This window comes from Fonsecaea nubica, assembly GCF_001646965.1.
Source record: "Fonsecaea nubica strain CBS 269.64 chromosome Unknown Scaff6, whole genome shotgun sequence".
In the NCBI taxonomy this organism is placed as follows: domain Eukaryota; kingdom Fungi; phylum Ascomycota; class Eurotiomycetes; order Chaetothyriales; family Herpotrichiellaceae; genus Fonsecaea; species Fonsecaea nubica.
In genome coordinates this window covers 67,205-91,645 of record NW_019173679.1, presented here as the reverse complement: position 1 = coordinate 91,645, position 24,441 = coordinate 67,205, and the positions used below count along the sequence as shown (strand labels likewise).

The following is a 24,441-nucleotide window of genomic DNA, read 5'->3' as shown; positions in this document are numbered from 1 at the left end:
CTTTCCTGTCTTCCCACCGTCATCCTCCACCAGCTTCTTCTCCAGTATCGCCCTACTCACTTGGTTGACCCTTTGTCTTCCTCTACCACACAAGTCGTGTTCATTTTCCCAACCTGACGCTCCCATCATCTCCTGCCTTATGCCCTACTGTCATCTTCCAAGGAGATAGCATCGTCATTTTCGCGCTCCCTATATTCTTGTCGCCCTAATCCCCGTTTTCTCCCTTCGTCTCCAGGCAGGCAGATAATTCTGACCTAGCCCGCTTCTCATTCTTCAAACGCCATTCACCGCGTCGATCACTCACTCTCACTCTCGCTCACCTGCTGTGAGCTTGACAAGAGGTGTTGTACCTTGCCTGTCGCCAAACCCTGCCGACGCCTCTGCACAAGTGCGCGGAACCTGGCTTGCTGAAAATTTTCTGAAGAGCTCTCTTCTTCTGCTCCTCCCTTCACCCCAGAACTTCTCCGCTTCACACCACATAAGGGAACGGAGATGGCTCTGGTACCTCATCCATCACCGCCGGGTGTCATTGGTCTGCAGCCTGGTGCACCTCATTTTGGACAGATCAATGGGGCTGCGCCGGTCGACGCGCATATGCAACGCCAACGCCTTCTGGCGCAGTTGAATGAATCAACATGGCAGAGAATAGGTATGCCTTTGGAGCCATCCTCTTCCTCAATTAGTATGCTGATCGCGCTCAATATCAGCGTCGTTGAACGAATTACTCGGAGACCACGAGGGGGCTCTGTTCGCATATGAACAAGCTCTCAGACACAACCAGTGGTCCACCCAGACCTTGAATGCGATTTCACATATTCTCCGGACAAAGGAGAAGTACCCTGAAGCTATGGAATATCTTAAAAACATCTTAAAGGTCGAGCCTGCCAATGGCGACGCGTGGGGGAATCTAGGTAAGCGCTGCGCACGCCGCGTCGAGAACGAGAGGCTGACAGCTGCAGGCCACTGCTATTTGATGATGGACAACCTGCAAGAGGCATACACTGCCTATCAACAAGCCCTTTACTACCTACCAAAACCCAATGTAAGCAATTCGACCCGCGCGCCGCCTTCTCAATAGAACTAACATGACGGTCAGGAGCCCAAGCTCTGGTACGGCATCGGCATCCTCTACGATCGATATGGTTCCTTGGAACACGCCGAAGAGGCCTTCTCTCAGGTCATGCGCATGCAACCAGACTTCGAGAAGGCCAATGAGATCTATTTTCGGTTGGGAATAATTTACAAACAGCAACAGAAGTTCTCCCAAAGTCTCGAAGTAAGTCGACTCACATCTCACAGGCGCTGGTTGCCTCTTGCTGACGCTTCCTCAGTGCTTCAAGTACATCGTCAACGATCCCCCACGCCCTTTAAACGAGGAAGACATTTGGTTCCAGATTGGCCACGTGTATGAGCAGCAGAAAGATGTAAGTCGATATCGTCCCTCCAGTAAGCGGCCCTGCTGACTTCTGTGTGCAGTTTGAAGCCGCAAAACAGGCGTACAGGCGTGTCTTGGACCGAGATCCGAAACATGCCAAAGTGCTACAACAGCTCGGCTGGCTGCATCATCAACAGAGTAACAGTTATGCCAGTCAAGATCAGGCCATTGAGTACCTAGAACAGTCGGTCAGCTCAGGTAAGTGTCACTCTCAATCTTTTCTCAAATCTTCTTACTGACCTTCTTGAAGACAACTCCGATGCGCAGAGCTGGTATCTACTCGGCAGATGTTACATGGCACAGCAGAAGTTTCCCAAGGCATACGAAGCTTACCAACAAGCCGTTTACCGTGATGGACGCAATCCCACATTTTGGTGCTCCATCGGTGTGCTGTATTATCAAATAAATCAGTACCGAGACGCACTCGATGCGTACTCGCGCGCCATTCGGTTGAATCCGTACATCTCGGAGGTGTGGTATGACCTGGGAACACTGGTGAGCGACCCCCCGCAGGTAAATCGTAACCTTTTCCTTGCTGACGACTGGTACAGTATGAATCTTGTAACAACCAAACCTCTGATGCTCTTGACGCATATGCCAGAGCAGCTGAGCTTGATCCCACAAACAATCACATCAAAGCCCGTCTTGCCCTTCTGAGAAGCGGAGCAGCAACGGGGCCTAATCAGCACAATGCGCCTGTCCCGCAAGATGTCCATCCTCAGGCATATCAGAACGGTGTTGGCGTTCCTCCTGGTCCTCAATGGGGCGGACCTTCTTCCTCAAACCAGCAGTCTCAACAACCTCCAGTCGATCCAGCTCGCGTCAATGACTGGGCGCGAGGCATCGCAGGCATTAACCCGCCGCCGGGACAACAGTCGCAGACGCAATCGCAGCCTCAACAGCAGCCCCAACCACAGCCGCCGCTGCCGCCGTCGCAGCAACCACCGAACGGCTATGAAGGACGCGATTCTATGAGAGCGCCACCCCCACGGGCTTCTAGTCCACGTCAGGACGGACCGCGTCCTTATGATACATCGCGCCAAACGCCGGTTCGCAAGTTGCAATCGCCGTCACCTAAGATGCAACCAGCTAACCCAGGGATGTTCCCGCCTGGGCCGCAGACTCTGCCGCAAATCTCGATGCAGGACCGTCCTCCAGCTTTCGGTAGTGGAGTCCGTCCGTCTCCAACGATGAATGGAGCACCGGCACCTCATACCAATGGCAGTGCCTCGGGCTCAACCCTTCCACCATATGGCAGGCCTTTCAGTCCACCTAGTGAGCTGCGGCCACTTAGAGATGAACGACCACAATCCCCCGGTAGCGGTTATCGCCAACAGCCATTCCAGTCTAGCCAACCTTTCCCTAGCATCACTAACGGCGTGGCGTCCGCCGCACCACCTCTTCCTGCTGTGGAGGGACCTCCTCGGGATGATCGCCCTCCCTCCGCTATGAAACGGACGCGTGAGTGGGAGTCCGATGGAGGACCTTCCAAGAAAATTGCAAATGAAGAGACTCGTGCACGTTTAGAAGATCCGACTCGTCGCAATAGCCCTCCAGGGCGTTTACCTACTCCGAAGGACCACTACAGGCGGAGTTCATCCGAGTCTCGTCGTGAGACTGAACGGCGAGCAAATGAAAACTACCACCCCTCAGAGGCTGCACACCATCCTTACACACACCCCCAGCAGATCCCGTCGATGCAGTCAATCTTGGACACTCAAAAAGAAGACCGGAAAGAGCAGGTGGAACAGGCAGCTCGTAAAGTCGACGTGGATGAGGATTATGATAATAACAGTGAGGATGATAAGCGGGCTCCTCCTTCGGCAGCTCTGAGCAGCCCCCAGGTGGCGGCGCCTCCATCAGTGACGCCAAAGCAAGAGAATGCACCGTGATAGATTTGGCGTTGGTCGAGGGTTTTTGCTATTTTGATTTCGCTGTTGTCATGGGTTTGGCTGGATTTGTGCAGCGGTGAGGTTGTGCCGGAAGAATCACCATTGGAAAAAGATCCACAGTCGCATTGCTACTTGATTCTGTAAAATGAGTACATGTATCTTCTCGGAAGAATACGAAATTACGACATTCTAGTAAGCGTTGGCCACGATGGTTTTTGAAGGTTCCTGTTCGCTGGCTACTCGATGCGTAGCGACTGGTCCAAGGAGGCGGAGAAGTTTTTGCGGAATCGGTTAAAGTCACGTGATTTTGAAAATCTTGGCGACTCGGGCCGCACTTTATCGAAATATGAATTTCTGCGTTGCACATTGACCACTCTAACTTCAGCTTGACAAGCCCCGACACCTTGACCCTCGTTCAAACAAGATGTGAGTGCTATTCAGTTTCAATAAAGACTTCTGCTAATAGCTGGTATAGGTCTCACCGAAAGTTCGAGGCGCCGCGACACGGTACAATTCCTCCCACCTGAAAACTGCTGAGAAAAAAAGAGCTCTGAACTAACACATTTCTCTCACAATAGGCTCGCTTGCTTTCCTACCCAGAAAGCGAGCTGCAAGACACCGAGGCAAGGTCAAGAGGTAGGATACTCTGGTTCTCTAGAAGTCATGACTCGTCTTTCAAGGAGTCGAAGCTGAAACATTTGGTCCAGCTTTCCAAAGGATGACCCAAAGAAACCAGTCCATCTCACCGCTGCTATGGGATACAAGGCCGGGATGACCACCATTGTCCGCGATCTTGATAGACCTGGCGCGAAGATGCACAAGAAAGAGATTGTCGAAGCTGTCACTGTGATCGAGACGCCCCCGGTTAGTCCCACAATGTCGACATCGGCGTTTACGTTGTTGCGGCTGACAGTTTACTAGATGATCGTCGTCGGCCTCGTCGGCTACATAGAGACACCCCGCGGCCTGCGGTCCCTTACCACTGTGTGGGCAGAGCATCTGTCTGACGAAGTCAAGCGCCGCTTCTACAAGAACTGGTACCGGTCGAAGAAGAAGGCATTCACCAAATACGCAAAGAAACACTCGGAGAACAAAGGTTCCTCGATCACTCGGGAACTCGAGCGCATCAAGAAATACTGCACAGTCGTCCGTGTACTTGCTCATACTCAAATCCGTCAGACACCCCTCAAGCAAAAGAAGGCGCACTTGATGGAGATTCAGATCAACGGTGGCAGCGTGGCAGACAAGGTCGAATTTGGCCACGGCCTGTTCGAGAAGCCGGTTGAGATTGACACCATCTTCGAGCAAGACGAGATGATTGACTGCATCGCTGTCACCAAGGGTCATGGTTTCCAGGGCGTCACCAGCAGATGGGGCACCAAGAAGCTTCCCAGAAAGACGCACAAGGGTCTGAGAAAGGTTGCCTGTATTGGTGCCTGGCATCCTTCGCACGTCCAATGGACTGTTGCCCGCGCCGGTCAAATGGGTTACCATCATCGTACCTCTGTCAACCACAAGGTCTACCGCATTGGCAAGGGCAAGGATGAGAAGAATGCGGCCACCGACTTCGACGTCGTGAACAAGCAGATCACCCCGTAAGTTTTGTCCCGTTTTACCTCTGTTTGTCTTGAAAAATATTAATATGGTTGTATAGCTTGGGTGGTTTCGTCCGTTATGGCGAGGTCAAGAACGACTTCGTCCTCCTCAAGGGCTCTGTCCCCGGCGTCAAGAAGCGAGTCATGACCCTGCGCAAGTCCATGTTCCCTCACACCTCTCGCAAGGCTCTGGAGAAGGTCGAACTCAAATGGATCGACACGTCGTCCGAGTTCGGTCATGGTGCATACCAGACCCCTCAGGAGAAGAGGCAGTTCTTGGGTACGCTCAAGAAGGATCTTGTTGCTGCTTCATGAGGATGACGACGGTTTGTTGGAGGCGGTCTTGGCTTCAGCAAAAGGATATGCTCATCTTTATGCTCGCCCGTCAAGAAGAGATGAGCCGCGCATGCACGAGATACCAAAAGAATTTCCTGTTCTCCTTTGATTTACGAGCGGGATGAATAGCATGGCTTGTCTTGCCATGGGAGTAGGAAGACAAATACAAAATTTCAGGCAAATGACTTGATTTCTGGTTCTTGTTGCCTTCTCTTTTTATCTTTTTGGGTGCACTTGCGCGACTTTGGTTGAAGCTCTGCTCAAATAAGTCATGAAAGTCGTGATTATCTGTCCATATCATACTACTCTGCGACGCCGTTTGCAATAATTGCCCTCGAAGGAAGCCTTGCATTTGCTCCTAGGCCACAAGCTTTTTCTACCTGGAACTTCGAGTCCTACAATGGAACCATTACAATTTGCAGGCCCCGAAATTTCCTTGTATTGTGACAGTCTATCGAGCCCAGCATCCTACGCAGCCTTTTGCGATTGCAACAAGCATCGTTCGTCCATGGGCCACGCAGCTGTCAGTTTGCAAAGTGCTCGATTGACCTCGTTCGGATCGGCCGGAGGATGCATTATTGTTGGTTTCCTCCAGCCGGTATCCAGCCACGCGTCGGCGGTGGAAGCGGACTGTGGGTATAGAAGCTTCAGCAGTTTCCACGAATATGTCTTGTGGGAATTTCAGTCGCAACAATACCGTTTCCACACATACCCTGCAGACTCATCTCATCGGCTTCGGACACTGTCTGACCCCGTTTCTTGCCACAACCACATCTACTCCGTGTGAGAAGGATTACTCACCTACTCGTACGTACCGCCTTCGTTGAGTACCTGGTCATAACAAAACTGGACCTGTGTCAGCACTGCGGCTTAGCATCTGTGGCCCCCAACCATCTCGTAGCGACATGCAAGTATAAGCATGTTGAAGTGTACCTCTCACGGGAGGTGTTAAGCTCACGAGGTTCGTGGCGCCAGAGGTCGTTTCTAGGAGTCTTGTGGGCAAGGTCAAACCCACATTCTTCACCCTCTATTTGCAGATGTAGCCAGTCGCTGGTGTTCGCGCAGGATGAAGCGGTATGTTCACGTCGAGACTCAGGAGAAGCAGTCGTGCGCGCTTGATGGCCACTCCTGCCACTTAACAACCTGGTGGTACGCATGAAAAGGTGACGTCATTGTTGAATCCGGGCTGGGCCATCTTTTTCACACAACCACAGGCATGTATCATATTGACCATTCGGAGTCACTTCCATAGTCAAATGCTGCAGTACCGGGCGTTGATACATTGTCGCAGTCAACAAGTTATTACACAGTCTCCTCGTTTCACCTTGCAGCAACATCAACAGCAGAAGATACTAGGTGCTCGTTGGCGAGTTTTGCGAACCAGCCTGAGAGCAGCAGCGTGGACGCACCCGGGAAAATCTAGAGCAATCAGGACTCCAAGATCCTCTGATCATCGTCCCTATTCCGTTGTCATCAAGGCACCAGGGTCATCGACACCTTCCTCAAACATCGCTTCCCACCACACCAACAACATGTCCGACGACAGTTCCTACCTGTCGTTCCTCGAAAAGGCCAACGCGAACCCCAAGGCCGGCCAGACCCTCGCCGAGTCCGAGTCGACGTCTCAGCAGCGGTCGCGACTGGACCCGACCAGCTCGTCGTCAGACGCCTTGCCGGCTTCCCTGAAGGCGCTGCCGGACGTCACCTACACGTCGGAGACGGACTCGCCGTTTGAGCCTGTCCTGTTCAACTACTCCGGCTCCGAGCTCCCCAAACCGGAAGAATTCGTCAACTGCCTCACGCCCACCAAGTCGGGCGATGGCGGCCCCGTTGTCGAGGAGTTGAATGTTGGGGATTTTGACCCCAGAGGGCAGTACGGCGAGGTCGTCCAGAGGGTGGAACAGGCGGGGAAGGGGAAGGCGGGGGTCAAGGTTTATAGAGTGGAAATGAGCAAGACGAGAGTCGATTATTATATCTTGACCGTGGGGGAGAGGATGTTGGTCGGTGTTGTGACCAAGGCGGTGGAGAGTTAGGGAAGAGATCAGAAAGAGAGTCCACCGAATGAAAGACCTCTACCCAGGAAAACTCTATGACCACTGAAATACGACCCTAATATCACGCACGTCGTCGATACCAGTCCTTCATGCGGTGCTCTATACGTGAAAAAGAAAACGAGAAAAAGAAAATTCCATGCAGGCGTGTATCTAAAGAGATACATCCAAAGCCAATCCTCAAGGTCGCTCGCTAGGGCACCACGTCAAGGAGATCATGGCCTGACCAAGAGTTCTACTACTTTCAAGTCAAGAACCCAGTCAGTACGCCGATCTTCGAATCTGTGTGTTTGGAGGACCGACAAAGCATGCAATATGCACGCGCACGCATTACCGTACCGAGTACTCTTCTGGAAATATCTCCTCCAAAGGCAATTGGTGCTCCGTATGTACAGTAGTACGGTAGTCCATAGTCCAACCCCCATATAGCCCATATAGAACCCACGAAACGGATCATGAAGCCCATCCGGAGTCGTCAACGGGTATCCACCACAGGCCGGAAGAATTCGCAAGCGTTTAGAACAGGAACCATTCGGGATAGATACACGCAGATAATTATCGAGGCAATGGATAGCAAACAGGGGATATACTGGAGCCCAAGGTTCGGATATTCAGGGTAGGTATTTCACACGACCGATCCAGTGCCAAATCAAAAGGGGATAATATACTTGTACGAGTTATCGAGTACAGGATTGCAGCATACATGTGGGGATTTCAGCCCCTGGGACAATATCCGAAGTTACATCGATAAGAAACAGGGGGAAACCTCGTTGAGACTCGAGACACTGTACAAGTACGAGGTGCCTCGTAGTAAACCTACTCGGTACTTGGTACTTGGTGCCTACCAGCAACGCGTCACCGTTGACTGGCCGCGTCAACGCCTTGTAGCAACCCTCGTAGCGGTGTCTAAGTCGAAGCTGAAACAAAAATGGACGATGGGCGCTGACCAAGGGCAGGGATGCACCGTTATAACACAGAGGACAAGATTCTTGAGAGGTACCGAGTATCCATCATACCATCTTCTGTCCATTTCATATCACTCTGCAGTATTCTAGAGCTCTCGAAGGATGCTCTCAGTCTGTCCAGCCTTCGGAAAGTCCTTCCTTGGCATGGAGGTTTAAGAATAGAAGGAAAACGGCGAAGGATGTGCATGTGCAAGCTGGTTCTCTGGCCAGTCGTGCTGTGCTGTGGCGGTTCCCCCTGAATGGCGAACGCGAATCAAAATGAGAGCAAACAGGCGAAATCAAGGCTCCCCGTCAGATTGTTCTAGGATCCTATCCGCCCCCCACTGCTTCGAGTCTCCGAGCGTCAGCAGCACAGTGATTCGACCACAGTAGCGCCACTCACGGTCGTGATTTGCTCATCCGTCCTCCTCGTAGCTTGTACCTACCGAATGCTCGAAGCAGGCTGATGGGGCTCAGCAAGAAATGTGAAGGCGTCCAAGGGTGAAGCTGCACACGGAATGGGGCGCTGCTGTGCCACTACCGCACACGAACGCGTCAACTCTTTTCGGAGGCCGCTGGTACTGGGTTTGTTTTTGGCCAAGCGCACTCCTCTCTCCTGTTCTCCTTGGCCCATTTGCTTGGATCTGGGTGGGTAGGTGACGCTGTGGGCCCCGACAAAGTCTCGGCCAGGGGGATCGAGGAAATCATGACTGAGGAAAGGGAGATCTGCATGTTAACCTGAGACTTGGAATCAGATCAGAGCACTTTCAGACCAGGCTGGCAGCTGCACAAACATACACCTCTTCACTCGACGGATGTGGAATTGAACTAGCAGTGGCAGTGAGAGGTATCAGGGTTCATGGTTGGAAGGGACACGAGCACAATCCAAAGAAAGCAAAAAAAAATACGATCTGCTGGTGTTGTGCAAATGATAATGGAAGGCCGCAGTTTACAGGGTGCAGGTAAGGGTTGTGTACAAGGACGAAGAGTAGCGAGAGGGAGAGGATGGAGGAACAGTGCCTCCTCTCAGCCGCCCATCTCACAGCCAACGATGCAGGTACCGACTCCCGAGAACAACAACAAATATTATGCTGCCACACTCTTGGAAACCCCATCAAGATGGGCAAATGCCAGCATATCTCATCTCTATCAAGTCATTGCCCAGAAGAACTCCTCAACAAGGTGTTTCTTACTGATAGTGTAACTGGACTCGAAACCGGCGACCCATTTTATTATAGAGGGTCTGAAATTCACCTGCGATCCCCTTAATTCAGGGTCATCGAATGCGCTCCCCGGGGCTGAGATGAGGCCCTTGGAGGCCCAGCAGTTTGGAGTTACAGCTGAGGCTGACCACCTACTAGGCACAGATCACTACGGCACTAAAGCTCGGCAGTGGGCCGCTTAAAGGGACCGGAGCACCTGCGCGTCCACTAAAGTTTAGCCCGATAGCCCAATTGTCCAATTGCCCCGTGGTGCCCCCCTCGCCCACTAGCCCTGTAGGCCTTTGCCAAAGCCTCTTCTGCTGTTCTACCATCTGCTAGGTAAACTCTTGTATCCTGAGAAACCTGCCAAACTGCGCGTGCCTGTGAGGCCAACACAAACACCATCTTCTTTGTTCGTTTGCTCGACAGATCCTCTGCTGTTGAAGCAGTTACGTTCGTTTCCAATCCACCCCGTCTCTTTACCTCGCAGTTCTCTACCGACCTCGAAACCCTCATTCTGCTCCTCCAGAATCTCTCCTTTTCAGCTGGCAGAAGCTTGTCCCTTTCCTGCTGGCCAGAAAGGAGCACCTACAGTACCTCGTGCACGGCCATACCACAAACTCACCACTGCGAGGCCCTTTCCGCTCTTCACGATCACGAGCAACTTGTTCCTCTGACCCTGTCGGCGTCTTATCCTCTATTGCCCCCGGCCTCCTTGCTATTTTCAACCACCTGTTCGCCTAATCTGCACTGCTTACGCTCTCATCGGTCGGCCTCCTCCATTCACCGTCCTTCGAGACTGCGGCCGGCCCTAAGACATACTTCCTTCAGAGCCTCGACCCTAAAACCGACTCAGCCCTCCTCTCACTCATCTCTTTGGCCGACCAAATACTGTCCTTGCACCCCGTTCCTTCAAGTGTTGGCGATCGATCTCCCTGACGACGAGTCGGTCGCCATCTTATAATGTCGTCTCACAGCAACAGCAGTTCCTCATCACCTCCACGAGTTCCTCCTCATATTCGTCTCAATTCGGGTCAAGAAGACTTGCTCAACGCCGATGCAAGCAGTTCCTCGAGGACTCTTGTCCCGACAAACTCTAGACCGACAACAGCCCGGTCACAATTAAGCAACGTCTACCCTTCAGATCAAGTCCAGGATTCGGCTGAAAGACTACTACCACCAGTCACAGGCCGCTCAAACAGATTCAAAGATGACGGCGGCTCACCCCTAAGGTCCCCCGTTCGCTCGAGTTATTCTTCTCGCCGATCGAGCTGGGAGTCGGACCGGAGCAGGGATAGCAGAGGCTTCGAAAATCCGTTCAGGGATCAAAGTCAATCAAGACCAGGCTCAAGAGCCGGCAGTGACGACAACGACGTCAACACTCAAACGGTATCAGAAAAATATAATATTCTGCCATCTGCGGGACTTCTCCTATTCCCAGAGGATGTTGAAAAAGACGACTACCTCCATAACCCTGATCCCAATGACAAGGACCGAGACTGTGATATTTTCAACAGAAGAGGCTTAGTCAATGTTGGTGGTCTTGCCCTGATTACGCTAGGAATATTGGTCCTTTTTGTGGGATATCCAGTTTTGTTCGTTCTCGTCCCTCATTGTCAAGCCTTGGTCTATGTGCTAATGGGCTCGTTTAGGACCTTTGTTGAGAAGATAACGTCGTCACCAAACCCCTGCGCAGACGGCAACTCTTGCATAGGAAGTGGTAAGGTTCCATTACTGAAGAATATTCGCACTAGTCTCATCGATCCCGACACGCCTGAATCCGTCAAAACAAAGAAAGATTATCACGGAAATACATGGAATTTGGTCTTCTCAGACGAGTTCTCCAAGCCAGGACGGACGTTCTATGAAGGCGATGACCCATATTGGACTGCAGTGGACATCTGGTATGGAGTGACGAGGGATTTGGAGTGGTACGACCCCGATGCTGCCACCACCAACGATGGTGTGTTGGAATTGCGCTTCGATGCTTTTCAAAATCATGGCTTGAACTATCGCTCAGGCATGCTGCAGTCCTGGAATCAGATGTGTTTCAAAGGCGGCAGATTGGAGGCCAGTATCTCTCTCCCCGGTCGTGGTGATACGGTCGGCTTCTGGCCCGGTTTTTGGTCTATGGGCAACCTTGGAAGGCCTGGATACGCTGCGACAACAGATGGCTTGTGGCCCTACTCGTACGCAGACGTGTGCGACGCCGGTATCACTGCGAACCAGAGCTCTCCCGATGGCATCAGCTACCTCCCAGGCATGAGACTCCCAGCCTGCACATGCTCTAACGAGGACCATCCAACTCCTGGGAAATCCCGATCCGCCCCTGAGATCGACGTGCTGGAAGCAAGCGTCGGCACTCTTGATGCCGAGGGCAACCAAATCGGTATGGTCTCTCAGTCCTTTCAAGTGGCGCCCTTCGACATCTGGTATCAACCCAACTATGACTTCGTGGAAGTCTTCGATTTCTCGGTTACAGCCATGAATACATACAAAGGTGGACCTTTCCAGCAAGCCGTTTCGGGATTGTCCAATCTCAACAATGCGTGGTATGACGGGAACGCTTATCAAGTATATGCTTACGAATACACCACGGGGAACGATGGCGACATCACCTGGTTTGTCGGCTCGGAGCCTGTCTGGCGTATGGAAGCCCAGGCACTGGGTCCCAATGGAAATGTTGCTCAAAGAGTTATTCCCGAAGAGCCAATGTCGATCATTGTCAATTTCGGTATATCACCTGGCTTCTCTTCGCTGAATTTGACCGGATTAGCGCCTCTGATGCCAGCTACCATGCGAGTTGATTACATCCGCATCTATCAGGACGACAACGGCGAAATGAGCTGCGATCCTGAGGGATACGAGACGACCGAGTATATCAACAATCACTACGAGGTGTATCACAACCCGAATATCACGACTTGGTGAGTCTTGCCTGCCCCTATTGTGTCCAACCGAGCTAACCTCAGTTTCCAGGGCCGATACCGGCTACGGATGGCCAAAGAACTCGCTGGTGAATGGATGTTAATTTTAATCATAATGTTTCTTCGAAATCATTTCCAGCTGGCCGGTCACTGTCGGCGTGTACAGACGTCTGTTTGGTTCTTCAGCATTTAGCGGCATGGCAATTCAAGATATCGGCGTTTCATCGAGGTCATTTTGGACGGGCGGCGAATTGGGAACTACACGGAACTACCTCATTTTTGCGGGTATGAGCTGCCAAAAATCTTGTCTAAAATTTTACGACTGAAGCAAGGGAAAATCATGAAATTTTTCCCAGTACATTCGGCGACTTGCACAACTTAGAATGGGGGAATGGAGTTTCTTGACCACCACTTCGAGGAAGACAGACATAGGAAGGATATGTGCAGCCTGAATGCATTACAGTTGGGAGCGGTGATGCTATATGAGAGTTCTGAGAGTTGGAAGGAGGAGAGATTGGTGTCTAGATAACCTGTGCCTTGCCATCCTGGCTCATGGACGACATGATGGTTCCAGGACGTTATATCTCAACGCAAGCACATTTGAACACGTATCTCGATTCTTCTTTGATTGACTTGGCTGCAACTCTGGCTTGAACCATTTGATGTACGGCAAGAGTATTGAGTGTCGACGACACTAGGCGCACGTGCTGCACGACTCGGTAACTACCGCATTCTTGATGCATCGTTAAATTTGTTCCAGCTTCAGGATGGTCTATCTCGGAGGTATTCTCATTTCATGCCTCATCACATAACTGGCCTCCTTACACTCGAAGCACAATGTTCTCGGCTGAATTCTCCGGAGCCAGAAACCCAACCATGGGCACGGCCTCGATACTATATTCCTCTCACGGTTTGCCGGTAGATCAGGGCGTACCTTCGTCCGAGCAACCTCACAAAAAGGAGGATTACGAGAGTATACAACGTAAGCGGCGCGCAGAAATGATTCTCGCACAGTACGATCTGCTGATGAAGTACGCCGTGGAGAACAACCTGGTAAGGCCCAAACTCACACTGCAGTATCTTCCATTCGAGTACGGGGTCCACAGCTAACTGCTCGTGTGTAGTCAATACCCCAGACTCGACAGTATTTTCGGAAGGTGGCGTTGGGAATTCCCACGGAATCTATCATCAAGAATTGGTTCCCTAGTTGATGAGGCAAGATGGCAGAGATGGATGCACCACTTCGGCATCATTTGCGAGGAGGATCCAGAAATCAAACCAAACGCTCACGGTTCAAATATGAGTTGGAAAAGAACGTCGTACGATGGAAATGAGTCTCTATGGCTGGTTGAGTGCCCTTTGTTTCTGTTCTGATGTCACAATCCATCGGCTACGAAGTATTGAACTCTGTACACCCGTCTCCTCATTTCCTGCCTCATGCGTGTCACCTTTCTGCAGCCAGCCGGTGGTTATCGTCAACCTTGTTTGCGACAAGGCTGAAATATCACGTGTGTGCCATCTGGCACGGCTGAAAGAAAGGCTGCCGGCAAAACATCGGAATCTCCGATTTTAAAAAATGTTGCCCGCACTGGAGATTTTGACAGCCACACCGCACCCGGCGATTGTGTAGCAGTTGCGCTCGTCCATATTGCTGTCAATATGTCTCTCGAGGAGAGGTTGGCCAAGATCAAATCGCCGAATCTCCAGAGTCAACAGCATGTAAGTTTTGAGACCCCATTGCAAGCCTGTGCGAGTCCACTGACCCATCCACAGACTGCCGTGGTTCTGTCCTCGATCGAGGAAACCCTCACTGAGCAAAAGACGAAATTTACTCCCACGGCGTACTTTGCCGCTCTCCTCGCCCTTCTGAAACAATCTACTTCTCCCGGAAGTGATAATGAGGTCGTCACCTCGACCATTTATCTCCTCGACCTGATCACCTCGCACGTCCCCGCGGGCCTCCTCCGATCACAGTTTACCACGATCCTGTCCTTGCTGGGACCCTTCCTAAACGCCACTTTACAGAATGGACCTTTGCTACGGTCAGCAATAGGATGTCTGGAGTCGTTGCTGATTGCCCAAGATGCTGCGGCATGGAACCTTCCGCAGACCCAGGCCAGCCCTTGGCAGACCATCCCTGTGTTGCTCACGCTGGCTATTGACTCGAGGCCGAAAATAAGAAAACGCGCGCAGGAGGCCATAACACATATTCTGAAAAATCCACCACCTGGTCCTGCGATCGATCACCCCGCCGCCGAAATGTGCGCAATTGCTGCCCAGAACAACCTGAAGAACGCCGTGGACCAGGTACACCAGGTACGGCGGCAGAAGGGTCGACCGGACGATAGTCACGAGCCTGCCGTGATTCATGCTTTGCAGTTGACCAAAACTATTGCAGTAGCATCGGGTGGATGGCCAAGCAAAAAGATTGAGTCACTCTGCCAGTTGCTCCTGTCCATATCCAGATCGAAGAATGACTATTTGGTTATGAGCGCTTTTGAAGTGTTCGAGGTGATATTTGAGGGAATGCAGGACGAGGTCTCATCCTCAAAGTTGCCACGCTTGCTGGAAGCAATAGTGGATCTGAAACCTCCTCAGAACGACTCTCAGCTGCTTCCGCCCTGGATAGCAATCTTATCAAGGGGCTATGGTACGGCGGCAGTCGTTGAACCCGAAGACACCTTCGCCAAGCTGCCGGAGCTCTGCGACCTAGTGAGTCCGTTTCTCACGAGCCCATCTCACAACATCAGAGTCTCGGCATCGGAGTGTCTCATTTCGTTCTTTGCCAATTGCATCCCGGACAGCGTCATATCCGACCCGTCAGTATACGATGAAAAGGTGTTGGAGCAACTCTCAAAAAGGGCCCTTGACCTCTTGGCCGTAAAATATCAGACAGCCTGGATAGAAGTCTTCAGCGCATTGAGTGCCGTTTTTGACTCTCTGAGGTGGCGCGGGGATCCATTCCTGCTACCTATCGTCAAGGCAATTGGTGAGCTACGGAGTTATGAGGGATTTCAAGGCAAGAAGGAAGCAGACGAGGTCCTTGGGCATGCCATCCGCAACCTTGGTCCCGGCGCTGTATTAAGCGTCCTACCTCACAACCTCATCAGACCACAGCCAGGCCAGCCTGGTAGAGCGTGGCTTCTCCCCCTACTGAGAGACCATGTCTCCAACACGAACCTGGCACATTTCAGATCCGACCTAGTTCCCCTCAGCGAGGCGATGTATCAAAGGGTAATCAATCATGGCAACGCTGAGAAGACGATGGATATCAAGGTCTTTGAGACCGTGGTGCAGCAGGTCTGGGCTACATTGCCAGGCTATTGCGATCTTCCTCTCGATCTGCAGACAGCCTTTGACCAGCCATTCGCCGAGATGCTCTCGAACCTCCTTTACAAGCAGACAGATCTGCGAGTCGATGTGTGTCGAGGTCTGCAAAATCTGGTGGAGTCGAACCAGGCCCTCCTAGCGTCAGATCTGTCAGACGAGGTGCTTTTGCTCGAACGTCGACTACAGAGGTCTGATGCCGAGAAGAATATTCAGCACCTGTCCCAGTTTGCGGGCAACCTTTTGGCTGTCTTATTTAATGTCTACAGTCAAACACTGCCTCAGTCTCGTGCATACATTTTACGATGTATCAACAGCTATCTCAGCATCACGCCCGAAAAGGATTTGGTGGACACTTTTGAGCGAGTGTCGACGATGCTTCAAGATGCACTTCCGAAAGCCGATCAGTCACTTCCCAAAAAGGAACCGCTTCAGCCATCCGCCAGCAGACTCCCTCCGACCTCTCACACATTACTTGATCTTGTTATTGCGCTTTCTGTTCACTTACCAAGATCGACATTCTCCTCGCTCTTCGCCATCTCCTCCAACATCCTAACCAACCCGATAATACTCAAATCCGATCCGCAACTCATCAAGAAGGCTTATAAACTCATTCCGAGGCTGTCAACTTCCCCCACCGGTGCAGAGGCGCTTGCTGCCCGTAACAGCGAACTGCAGGAGTTGATTCTTCGAACTTCAGAAACGACACCCGTTCCTGCCCGCCGAGATCGCATCCTCGCGATTGATACGCTTGTCTCCTTCCTCCCTCTTACCGACCTTCATTTTATTCCCAGTATGCTCAGTGAGGTTGTCCTGGCTTGCAAAGACAGCAACGAGAAAGCCCGAACTGCAGGATTTGACCTCCTCATTGCTCTCACGGAAAAGATCTCCAGCCCATCCAATCCTCCGGGAACAATGATCCGCAACCGCCTGGTACCACACATGCCAGATGATTCCCCTGACGCACCAGCAACTCTTGAGGAGGTTTTCACCATGGTCAGTGCGGGGCTGGCAGGTGTGGCTCCGCATATGGTAGCCGCTAGCATCATTGCACTCAGCCGGCTATTCTTCGAGTTTCATACACGACTAAGTGATAAGACGAAGGAGGAGCTTGTCGATACCGTTTGCATATTTTTGCAGTCGAACAATCGAGAAATTGTGCGCGCGGTGCTTGGATTTGTCAAAGTTATGGTCGTGGTATTGCCTACAGAAATGCTGGAACCCAGAATGCCCAGTATTGTCCCCGGGTTGATGGTGTGGAGCAAAGAAAACAAAGGACGGTTGAGAGCCAAGGTCAAGGGAATATTAGATCGCTGTCTGAGGAGGTTTGATTCAGCCAAGGTCGAAAGCTGGGTCGGGGGCGATGATCGGAAGATGGTTGTTAACATCCGGAAACGGAGAGAGCGAGGACGGCGGAAGAAGAAGGGCGATGGAGAAATGGACGAAGATGAGGAGACGACGACGACGAACAAATATGACAATGAATTCGATGAGGCTGTCTATGGATCGGACGACGACGATTCCGAGATCGCAGGCAGTGACGATGAAGACGACGACAATGCTGCCATGTCAGGAGTTTCCTTCAAGAAATCTTCAGTGGATGGGAAGAGGCGAAGAAACGAACAGTATATTCGCCAGGACGAAGAAGATGACGAGCCGCTTGATCTCCTGGATCCACGAAGCATGGCGAGCATCGCCACCAAAAAACTCGGACGACTGAGGGATGTACAACCGGGAACGAAGAAAACGAAAGCACGATACAATGAGGATGGCAAGCTGGTCTTCAATGGCGAGCAAGAGGATGAAGGCGGCGATGTCGATGTTGTCATGTCTGGGTCAGGGAACCAAGACAACTCGATCAACGCTTATCTCGACGCAGTTTCCGGCGCCGATGCGGTAAGAAGAGGCCAGAAAGGAAGGCTGAAGGTCAAATCCGGGATGCAGAAGAAAACAAAGCAAGAGACTCGCAACCGAGACGATGAGGAAATGGAGCTGGACGTTGAAGAGGCAAGACAGGTTGCCAGACAGATTATGCAGGGCTCCGGATCTCCCAAGTCGCCCGGAGGAAAGGGAAAGGACCCGAAACAGCAAAGACGGGGACTGGGTGTTGAGAAAAGGAGAGACCAGTCTGAGAAGCAGCAATTCCGAGGCAGAAGCGGTGTCAGTAGACGAGGTGGTGGAAGAGTGCGATTTGGAGGCAGGGGTGGTGGTAGGCGATGAAAAGCCTCGCTTGATCCACGCCCTCGCCGTGTTTGGTGAGCATTATGCATGGCATAGGATGGTATGCACCCGAGGACTAATTCAACGGTTGACCAACGACGAAGACGGAGAGACATGGCTATGATGCCTTGAACGAAAGAGAGACGCTTTTCGTATGCGCCCTTTTCGTTTCTTCTTTCTTTTACTGTGATCTTCTCTCGTGGTCGCCGAGGTTATTTCCACTCGAGTAGTCCATATTCTCTATCCAACAAAGAGGACGACGTTGATTGATTACTCTACAGTTTGATACTACAATCAAGGCAACAATCCAGAAACAGCAAAGCGTCAACCTTTGGCATTACACTATGCTTCTTTAGCACTTTCCAGACCGCGCTAGCGAGGAAAACTATACCGAATATAGTTCTATCACTACGTCGTTGCTTGTGTATTTGGGGCTGCTCATCTCCCTATCTTCCTGCGCCTTTACAGGTATCTCCTCCAGCATGGTGGACCCATTGTGGAAATCACTGCTAGGCCATGTTTAGAAAGTTCCACGAGGTAACCACTCTTGGTCATACTACCTACTCATAACACTGGGGCTCTTGACCCCATGAAACCCCCCTGGTTGGCTGGAGTGGAACCAGTAAAAACCATGGAAGAGCCATTTTCTATACCTCTGACCTCTCGAAACCCGCCTCTCACGATGGCCAACGCCTTGTCTCCCCAAGGTTGCGTACATGAAGAATGGTTCTTATCAATCAGCCAGCTCTCTCTCTTCCTTTCTCAAGCCGTTGCTCCGGAAAGCTGACAAAACAAATCTGGCAGCGGCACTTGGAAGTGGAATGGACGTCCAAAACAGGTCGCTGATCCCAACAACATTATTAATGCTGGGTCCTGTTTGACCGAAAAGGGATTCAGCACTATCGTTGGGGGCTATCACGAGATGTTCAAAAAGGTCTGGAGATGTCGGCTTCATGGGTCGGAGATTCGATATATTTAAAGCGTGAAAAGATCCAGCTTCAGACGTGCTCACCTACGAGAAAAACAACAAGACAAAAAGACAACGCTTCTTCGAAAGAAATCCAAATTGAACCACCACCAGCAATATGGCTCGTTATATCCTTACCGGCACTAGTGGCCGTCTGGGCTCTCGAGTCCTCCGTCAAATTCTGGAAAAGAAGCTGATCCCGCCAAAGGATCTGATCATCTCGGCGTCAAGCCCGGACCGTGCCCCGGCGATTGCAAAAGAGTACGGTGTCGAGGTCCGTCGAGGCGACTACACGGACACGGCGTCCCTCAGGTCTGCCTTTACGGGAGGCGACGTGCTGTTCCTCGTCTCTCACAACGACCCCGGCGTCGAACGGGTCGAATATCACAAGAACGCGATCGAAACGGCGCGGGCAGTTGGTGTCAAGACAATCATCTACACCAGCATGATGTTCGGCGGCGAGACAGGGTTGGACAGCGTCATCGGGATCCAGCAGGGCCATATTCACACAACCAAGTACCTGGAGGAGTGTGGGGTGGAGTACGTGATCCTCCGCGAGGGACTGTACGCGCAGGTTTGGGGGTACTACGCCGGGCCGCCCGTGTCTGGGGTGTTTAAGAAGGGCGACACCCAGCCGCTGGAATGGGTCGTGCCCAACGACTCGTCCATCGCCTGGGTCGACATTGACGACCTCGCCGAGGGCAACGCCCTGGTCCTCGTCGACTACACCAAATATATCGGGCAAACGCTGCGGCTGACGGGGCCGCGATCCACGCCCGTGAGCGAGATCGCCAAGCTCGTCAAACAGCGCACGGGCCGCAAGGTGAACCTCCGCTTCGTGGGCAAGGATGAAGCCGTCAGGTATCACAAGGAGCACGGGAGCGTGCCCCGCGAGGCTCTCGGCTGGCTCGAGGACAACTGGGCCGGCTGGTTCGAGGGTCTCGCGAGGGGCGAGGGCGAGGTGGTCGATCCCTTTCTCGGGCAGTTGCTGGGACGGCTGGCCAGGGGCGTCGTGGAAATGGCTGATGAGTTTTTTACGCCCAAGTAGTTGGGTGAGTAAGGGGAACATTCAGCATGGCATGCAGTTGACAGAGCAAGGGCTGAGTGAGAGAGCCCGTCAAGGTGAATAGTATGATTTCAACAATACAACCTCTTTTCTCCTCTCCATTGGGTGTGGAACTCGTCACACACAAGGGCGGGAAGGCTGAACCTGAGTCCGTCAAGATGAACCTATAAAATATTCCTATAAATCCGATAACGAAATCTGCATATAATTCTGTGTGGCCTCTTCAAAGTGGGCTGCCTGAAGGAGGCGGGAGTTAATGGAGGAATTCATCGGGATACATAAGCCTCTGTTCAACGGCAACTCCGTCACTGATCGAATAGCTCTTTCCTATTCTTCCCTTGCAATTCCCCTCCTGCCCAGCACATCTCTACCGACCATTGAGGACACACGGTCAGACCTTCAATCTCGACATTACTCTCTGTATATGGGGTTCCGCCAGCTTCCCCGCCTGACGAGCAAAATGGGACAAGGCACTCGCGACGCCCTCGCTTAGGTGGCGTACATATCCATGTTCCCCTCCAATCGCCTCCTGCCAACACAGCCGTTGCCTTGTTCATCATGCCTTTGACCGGGGGTTGCCATGCCCACTCCCCTCCCCCCCACGGCGCCTTGCAAAAGTACGGTCCCAAAGTGAGTGCAGAAGCAGGTCGCTTTTGTCTGAATACCCACGGGAAACGTACACTGTTGAAAACGACTGTTAAGTGAAAATCCTAGGCACGGGGGTCTCCAGAGCTTCCATTTGCAGAGCTTCTACCTGAACCAAAGTCCTCACACGACAAGGCATCAATGGAAGCATCCGAAAAAAAATCCCCGGGCGGTCGCGGCGGTCCTGGATCCTGTCGCTCTTGTGCAAGGATGGTTGAAAATCGCAACTACAGGCCCAGCTATGCTCACATCCACAAATCTGGACAGCAGGGATGCAATCGCTGTTGGATCATCGCACGAGCCGTGCAAGCCATTTTTGAGGAGTACAAGCTGCTCGAGTCTGACAAGCAGATCAGGAGCCTATCCCTCGAGAGATTTGGCGACGACATCGATGAGATCTCGTGCGGCTGGAAAAGAGGAAGTTTTCGGGTCCAGATCTTTGTGGAAGACTCGGCCGCTCTCGCTGGGCACCTTGCATGGCTACCCGTCAGGCGCAACATTACGCTGGAACGAGACGCTTGCTTGCAGTTTGCATCCGACGCTTTGCGGACCTGTGTGCGTGAACATGGGCGGTGCAAACCAAGCTCGGGGTACATACCGAAGCGCCTTGTCGACGTGGGCATCGAGGGGACCGAAACCGTCAAAGTCGTTGACGAAGCTCGCTCTAGTGTTTGCAAAGGGACTCCCTATGCAGCCTTGAGCTATTGCTGGGGCCCTCAGTCGGAGACCAAATGCGCAATCTTGACCATGACAGCGCACAACCTGAAGGAGATGGCTGAGGGGATTCCCGTTGATAGAAAGTTGCCCGCGGTGTTCTGGGACGCCATCAAAACCACTCGATCTCTTGGGATCCGATATCTATGGATTGATGCACTGTGTATTGCTCAAGGAGACAAAGAAGAGTGGCAGACCGAGTCTCTGGCAATGCGACAGATCTATGCTGGGGCGTATCTGGCCATTTCGGCAGATGCAGCCTCCACCTGCGACAGGTCGTTCCTCGCTATGCCCGACAGATTATGGAGGCGAGGTATCGAGATTGGCTCACATCGATTCGGCACCAAGATCTATGCGAGATTGCTCAATGATGGGGATCCCAATCGGGGCGGACCTATAACTGGCCCCTCGTCTGAAGAGGAGGAATACAAGCTGCATTCTCGAGGCTGGACGTTGCAAGAGCTTCTGCTCAGCCCGAGACTGGTCTACTTCCGACGCGACCAGGTTTATTTCAGTTGTGCAGAGGGAAAGCTGTCAAGGGAAGACGGCGAGAACCCGGCGTGGGTGGGCCGTCACGTCGGCCTCTCGAGGTTGGACGGGTTGCGCCAGATGTGGTTGCAAGAAGCATCACGGCCACAAAACACCTTAGGTTCATCCTGGGCCGCCTCGAATGACATGCTTCTGGCCCTCTGGAAGCATCTCTTGGTCCAATACACCACCCGAAAGCTCTCCCAACCAGACGATAGGCTCCCGGCCATCTCTGGTCTGGCATCCCAGCTCAAACAGAAATTCCACCCGCACTATGGCTATTGCGCCGGTCTTTGGAGGGAGGATTTTGTGAGGGGATTGTGCTGGAGTCACGACTACGACTATTACGACGACGATGACGACACGGTTAGGACGCGGATTGCGCCCAAGAATTCTCCTTCCTGGTCGTGGGTGTCCTGTCCTGGTCGGGTGGCGCACTCGTGGGACACGAGAGGTCAACCTCTGGTTGAATTGATATCTCTGAATCGTCTTACGGAGGGGGACGACCTCAGCCACAACAACGCACCAATTCACGAGACAATGCAGGCTCTCCACATTTCATCTCAAGACCAGGAATTTGGTCACACTGGCTGTGTGGAGGCTACGATAGAAGGCCCAGTGCGCGAGGCTGAGCTTCGAGGCGTGAACGGTTCGAAGCAGTACATAGAGAGCCTCGACAGCTATCCCCTCGGGCTCCAGATGGATCACTGGGCTGACCCAGGCGGCTGGCTTGGAAGCGCAAGGAAGGAGGCTTGGGGTGTTTGGAATCGTCACGGTGGTAAGGTCTTCCTCGTCGCCCTGGTTCGAGATTGGCGAGAGATCATGCACCTTGTCTTGGTCAGGTCTGCCACAACGCCCGACAGATACGTGAGGATCGGAATCTGTCAAGGCAGGGTTGAGACCCGGAGACCAGACTTGGACAGGAACGCACTAGCAGACAAGTGGCTGGCGAGTTTTGAGCAGAGACGCATCATACTCATTTGAGTCGGTCGCCTTGGGTATCAAGATCCTTTGCGGTAGATCTAATGAGTGGTTCTGGAATCATTATCACTTCATCGAAATTTCGGGTGGTTGGATTGAATTCCTGACTACGAGACATGTGAATCTCAAGAAGCATTCATCGATTCTATATCAACAATTCCGGGTGATAAGTTGTGGAAAAAGGGGAAGAGGAGCCGGCGCTACATTTATCCGTCACTGCCATGAAACCCAATTCTGAGATGCACGTGATCATATTCCGACTTCAATCCAATTTGCTCTACCTCAAATACCGAAGAGCCCATCTCTTCGCAGGCAATACAAGAAGATCCATTAAGCGCCACTGTATAGTAACTTGACTTGGAGACCGGTCATTTTGACTACGCAACTATGTGCCGCATTTGCGGACGCACGATCAAATGCATCTTTGACTCGATGCCCTCAAGGGTGCACTCATCCGTGCCGAAACCGTGAGCCTCTTTCTTCAATTCGCAGAACTCGCGGAGAAAAAAACCCGGTGACTGACTTTCGCGGTGGGAGTAGCAGCAGATCCCTGCTCCGGCCTCACCAGACAAGATCTCACCATGTCTCATCGCGGACCCTCGTGCAGAGCGCCCTGAACATATCGTCAAAGCCTGTGGCCGCACCGCCCACATTTCTCCTGCCGTTCCGCGCAAAGCTTCACCAGACCAGGACGCGACCGTCCACGACGACGCCGATATCCCAATTCCAGAACACTCAGCCTGAGATCCCCCCGAGTTATCTGTCCGTAACAGCCGACCCGACATCCTCGTCACCTTCCGCCACCGCGACCACCACGTCGGTATTCGCTGGGCGCGCGACCACACAACCTCTCGACCAGCCCCTCGTCCTCTCGCGGTCCCTGCAAACCCTTCTCCCCAAGCTCCACGTCCAAAAACCGCACTACATCGTCACGCACATCCACCGGTTCCCGTACCTCCTCACGGAGGGCGACACGCTCCGCCTGCCGTTCCACATGAAGGGCGTGTCGCCCGGCGACGTCCTGCGGTTCAACCGCGCCAGCATCCTCGGGTCGCGGGACTACACGCTCAAAGCCGGGACCGCGGCCACCGAGTCCTACGACAAGCGCCGCACGGGCGAGCCCAACTACCTCGACGAGAGGCTGTTCGAGTGCCGGGTCCGCGTCATGGGCATCGAGACCCAGCCCATGACCCTCAAGGAGAAGAAGAAGCGGCGCAACCGGCACCGCAAGATCGTGCGCAGTAAGCACAAGTACACGCTGTGTCGGGTCATGCAGGTCCGCGTCAAGGCTCTGGACGAGTTGATCCAGGGAGAAAAGGGGATGGTGCTCCTCGAGGGCCAGGAGAATGAGAACGGCAACGACAATGTCCACGCGCAGTAGTTACTCGATTTCCTTTCTCCGGGGTTCGATACGCGAGGCGCTCTTGTACGAGGTACTTTGTAGGGAATACTTTCGTGGTGCGAGTCAGGGATCCGGACACCTGTGTAGATAGATCATCTGTCTAGCGGAACAGTCCAGCTTTGGACGGTACTCGTGTTATGCCACTGAAGTGCAATGTTGGCCAAGGACACAAAACGTCTCACTCGGATGTACAGAAAAAGTCCCGTGTC

The 24,441-nt window shown here is 52.6% G+C and overlaps 8 protein-coding genes across 8 annotated transcripts; all 8 read left to right on the top strand.

Moving 5' to 3' along the window:
• Positions 1-492: 492 nt before the first annotated feature.
• On the top strand, positions 493-3,327 carry AYO20_01434 (hypothetical protein; the record flags this gene model as incomplete). Its single annotated transcript, XM_022639740.1, has 7 exons — positions 493-649; positions 708-1,042; positions 1,097-1,276; positions 1,332-1,424; positions 1,477-1,633; positions 1,686-1,930; positions 1,987-3,327. The coding sequence occupies 7 exons, from the start codon at positions 493-495 to the stop codon at positions 3,325-3,327; spliced, it is 2,508 nt and encodes an 835-aa protein (XP_022504128.1).
• Positions 3,328-4,080: 753 nt separating this feature from the next.
• AYO20_01433 (60S ribosomal protein L3, variant) lies at positions 4,081-5,237 on the top strand (the record flags this gene model as incomplete). The annotated part of the gene is made up of 3 exons (XM_022639739.1): positions 4,081-4,191; positions 4,249-4,922; positions 4,982-5,237. 3 exons carry the CDS (start codon positions 4,081-4,083, stop codon positions 5,235-5,237), a joined length of 1,041 nt encoding a protein of 346 aa, XP_022504127.1.
• Positions 5,238-6,790: 1,553 nt separating this feature from the next.
• On the top strand, positions 6,791-7,291 carry AYO20_01432 (hypothetical protein; the record flags this gene model as incomplete). The annotated part of the gene is made up of 1 exon (XM_022639738.1): positions 6,791-7,291. The coding sequence occupies one exon, from the start codon at positions 6,791-6,793 to the stop codon at positions 7,289-7,291; it is 501 nt and encodes a 166-aa protein (XP_022504126.1).
• A 3,127-nt stretch (positions 7,292-10,418) lies between these two features.
• AYO20_01431 (hypothetical protein) lies at positions 10,419-12,486 on the top strand (the record flags this gene model as incomplete). Its single annotated transcript, XM_022639737.1, has 2 exons — positions 10,419-12,382; positions 12,435-12,486. The coding sequence occupies 2 exons, from the start codon at positions 10,419-10,421 to the stop codon at positions 12,484-12,486; spliced, it is 2,016 nt and encodes a 671-aa protein (XP_022504125.1).
• A 733-nt stretch (positions 12,487-13,219) lies between these two features.
• On the top strand, positions 13,220-13,593 carry AYO20_01430 (hypothetical protein; the record flags this gene model as incomplete). The annotated part of the gene is made up of 2 exons (XM_022639736.1): positions 13,220-13,435; positions 13,507-13,593. The coding sequence occupies 2 exons, from the start codon at positions 13,220-13,222 to the stop codon at positions 13,591-13,593; spliced, it is 303 nt and encodes a 100-aa protein (XP_022504124.1).
• Positions 13,594-14,041: 448 nt separating this feature from the next.
• AYO20_01429 (hypothetical protein) lies at positions 14,042-17,929 on the top strand (the record flags this gene model as incomplete). The annotated part of the gene is made up of 2 exons (XM_022639735.1): positions 14,042-14,101; positions 14,156-17,929. 2 exons carry the CDS (start codon positions 14,042-14,044, stop codon positions 17,927-17,929), a joined length of 3,834 nt encoding a protein of 1,277 aa, XP_022504123.1.
• Positions 17,930-19,014: 1,085 nt separating this feature from the next.
• On the top strand, positions 19,015-19,944 carry AYO20_01428 (hypothetical protein; the record flags this gene model as incomplete). The annotated part of the gene is made up of 1 exon (XM_022639734.1): positions 19,015-19,944. The coding sequence occupies one exon, from the start codon at positions 19,015-19,017 to the stop codon at positions 19,942-19,944; it is 930 nt and encodes a 309-aa protein (XP_022504122.1).
• Positions 19,945-20,817: 873 nt separating this feature from the next.
• AYO20_01427 (hypothetical protein) lies at positions 20,818-24,211 on the top strand (the record flags this gene model as incomplete). Its single annotated transcript, XM_022639733.1, has 2 exons — positions 20,818-22,716; positions 23,399-24,211. The coding sequence occupies 2 exons, from the start codon at positions 20,818-20,820 to the stop codon at positions 24,209-24,211; spliced, it is 2,712 nt and encodes a 903-aa protein (XP_022504121.1).
• Between the last annotated feature and the right edge of the window lie 230 nt (positions 24,212-24,441).